This window comes from Leptopilina heterotoma, unplaced genomic scaffold (genome assembly GCF_015476425.1).
Source record: "Leptopilina heterotoma isolate Lh14 unplaced genomic scaffold, ASM1547642v1 Lhet_356, whole genome shotgun sequence".
NCBI classification, from domain to species: domain Eukaryota; kingdom Metazoa; phylum Arthropoda; class Insecta; order Hymenoptera; family Figitidae; genus Leptopilina; species Leptopilina heterotoma.
This window is the reverse complement of record NW_025111037.1, coordinates 232,122-235,330: the sequence shown is the minus strand read 5'-3', so window position 1 is coordinate 235,330 and position 3,209 is coordinate 232,122. Positions and strand designations below refer to the sequence as shown.

The window sequence follows — 3,209 nt, the reverse complement described above, 5'->3', positions numbered from 1 at the left end:
ATCAAAATATCGCGTCCATGGACCCTCAGCTACAAAACCCTGAAGATGCCAATTTTTTTTTTCAAAATGGCGGACGACAATATGGCGGCAAAAACTAAAAAAATGGCTCACATATGAAACATAGTGCTCTAACTTTTTTGAATCACCGAAATCGACTGAAACTCGATACTCGGGGGTTCTTGGGGTCGCTGATTACGAATATGATGTTATTTTTCCAAAATTCAAAATGGCGGATCCAATATGGCGGACAATTTTTTAAAAATGACTCTATATTGCTTGAAATTTGTTACTCGGGGGTTCTTGGGGTCGCTGATTACGAATATGATGTTCTTTTCCAAAATTTAAAATGGCGGATCCAATATGGCGGACAACTTTTTTAAAAATGACACTATATTGCTTGAAATTTGTTACTCGGGGGTTCTTGGGGTCGCTGATTACGAATATGATGTTATTTTTCCAAAATTCAAAATGGCGGATCCAATATGGCGGACAACTTTTTTAAAAATGACACTATATTGCTTGAAATTTGTTACTCGGGGGTTTTTGGGGTCGCTGATTACGAATATGATGTTATTTTTCCAAAATTCAAAATGGCGGATCCAATATGGAGGACAACTTTTTTAAAAATGATTCTATATTGCTTGAAATTTGTTACTTCGGGGTTTTTGGGATCACTGATTACAAATATGATCTTATTCTTCCAAGATTCAAAATGGCGGATTCAATATGGCGGACGAGATTGGTAAAAGTGACTTCATATTGCTTAAATTTTATGGTCCGTTTGCCGGCGAATAATTCGCCGTTGCCCGACTCTTACCGCGTGGAGGTGGACATAAAAGAGTCTTTTCTTTTTTTTTTTTGTTTTTTTATTTCTTTTTTTGTTTTTTTATATACTTTTTTTTTATTTTTTTTATTTTTTTTGTTTATTTTATACTTTTATACTGTTATTTTTCCAAGAATTTTGTCAGTAGGTGCTTTTTAGGGTCGCTGATTACGAATTTTGTAGATAATAATATTGCTAATACAATTCGTAAATTATTTCAATCCTAATATAGTTGCAAGAAAGTTATAACATCAAAATATAATTCATTTTCTCATATATAATCTATATTACAAAAATATCAAAAGTTTTACCATTTTGTTATCTCAAATTTTATTACTATAGTACTGCTTATTGGTATTGCACCAGCATCGCTTGCATTACTAGTCATTTGTATTTTGCAAGGTAAATATTAAAAATGTCTACAAAGCGTAAGTCGAAGCGGCAAAAAGTTTTATCTGAGGCCGAATGTTTCGAAGTTGAGGAACATGATGAACATCTAGATGTGCTCATGCTACCAAACTCGAATGATTCTGGCGAATCTGATTGTGAATCTGATTCAGATGATAATTCTATAAATGAAGAGCTAGAAAATTTGTTTAGAAATGAGTGTGATGATTTACCGCAAAATTCATACCAGACAATACGAAAAAATTATACTCCAAATCAATCGAAGTTGGAGCCAGATCATATTTTTGAATGGGTTGACGGTGAAAAGAAGTATGATCCTCAATATAAAAATGAAACTTTTATATCTGACAGCGTTGCAAAAAAAATTCGGTCATCCTCGTCAACGGAACTATTCGAATATTTCTTTTCCATGGAGCTAAAAGAATTTATATTAGAAGCAACATGTAAGAATGATTGTCAAATTTCGATGACTGAATTAGACAAATTTCTTGGAATAATTATTTTGTCTATTTTTAACCAAAGGAAATCTCAAAGAGATTATTGGTCTCAGAATCATCTTCTGGCTTGTGATGCTGTAGCTAGAGCTATGAGTCGCAACAAGTTTGAAGATATCAAGTCCAAGCTGAAGCTATCTAAGCCTGGAGATGAAAATTCTGATGATAGAGCTTGGAGAGTAAGAGGTCCTTTGGAGATTTTCAAGAAAAATGTGAGGCAGTTTGGTTATTTTTCATCTGCTTTATCAGTTGACGAAATGATGGTAAAGTTTCGGGGAAGAACTATCTTGAAGCAGTTTATACGAAACAAGCCTGTCCGTTTCGGCATAAAAATGTGGGCTCTTTGCAGTTCCGAAGGGTTCTTATTCGATTGTGATATTTATTGTGGCAAGAATTCGAAAAGTTTTTTCTTCGGCAACGAAGAAAAACTGAATAAATGTGCCTTAGGTAGCTGCGTTGTCGTTGGTCTCCTCCAAAACCTTCTTTCTTCAGTTGTACCCAGAAATGTAGTGAAATATCACGTATATTTTGACAACTTTTTTACAAGTCCTGACTTACTGGTTCATCTGAAGAAAGTTGGTTTGCGGGCAACAGGAACAGTCAGAGCTAATCGAATTCAAGTAAAAAATCCGATTAGTGAAAAAGATCCAAGAGGCACATTTATCGCCAAGCATGACAAATGCAGTGGTGTCAATTATGTCACGGTGAAAGATTCAAAAGTAGTCTCTGTACTATCAACACTGGCAGGTGTTACACCAATGAGTTCAGTCAAGAGATATTCTTCGGAGGCAAAAAGCAAAGTGAATATAGCATTTCCTAATGCTTTTAAAACTTACAACAAGTTTATGGGCGGAGTAGACCTGCACGACGCACATTGTAGCAATTTAATGCCATGCATAAGGTCGAAGAAATGGACTTGGGTTGTACTCATGAGACTCGTTCAAGCATCAATCACGAATGCAACGGTATTGAGAAATTTAGTTGTTCTAGAAAAAAAAATTGGTACTAAAGACATGGCTATGCAGATTGCAGAGTCATACCTAAAAAAATCCGAATCTTTAAAAAACCACAAAGTTCGAAGAGTTGAACAAAAAAAAAACTGCGCTAATTTCTCCAAGTGCAGTTCTAGAACGCAACGAAAATGCGTTGAGTGTGACGCATATTTATGCGTTTCCTGCTTCCAGGATTCTCACTATTAAAAAGTATAAAATAAACAAAAAAAACAAAAAAAAAAAATAAAAAACAAAAAAATATATAAAAAAACAAAAAAATAAATAAAAAAACAAAAAAATAAATAAAAAAACAAAAAAAAAAGAAAAGACTCTTTTATGTCCACCTCCACGCGGTAAGAGTCGGGCAACGGCGAATTATTCGCCGGCAAACGGACCATAAAATTTAAGCAATATGAAGTCACTTTTACAAAACTCGTCCGCCATATTGAATCCGCCATTTTCAATCTTGGAAGAATAACATCATATTCGTAA

The 3,209-nt window shown here is 34.3% G+C and overlaps 1 protein-coding gene across 1 annotated transcript; it reads left to right on the top strand.

The window, feature by feature from the left end:
* Positions 1–1,238: 1,238 nt before the first annotated feature.
* LOC122505412 (piggyBac transposable element-derived protein 3-like) lies at positions 1,239–2,924 on the top strand. Its single transcript, XM_043617009.1, has one exon. The coding sequence runs from the start codon at positions 1,239–1,241 to the stop codon at positions 2,922–2,924; it is 1,686 nt and encodes a 561-aa protein (XP_043472944.1).
* Positions 2,925–3,209: the final 285 nt, after the last annotated feature.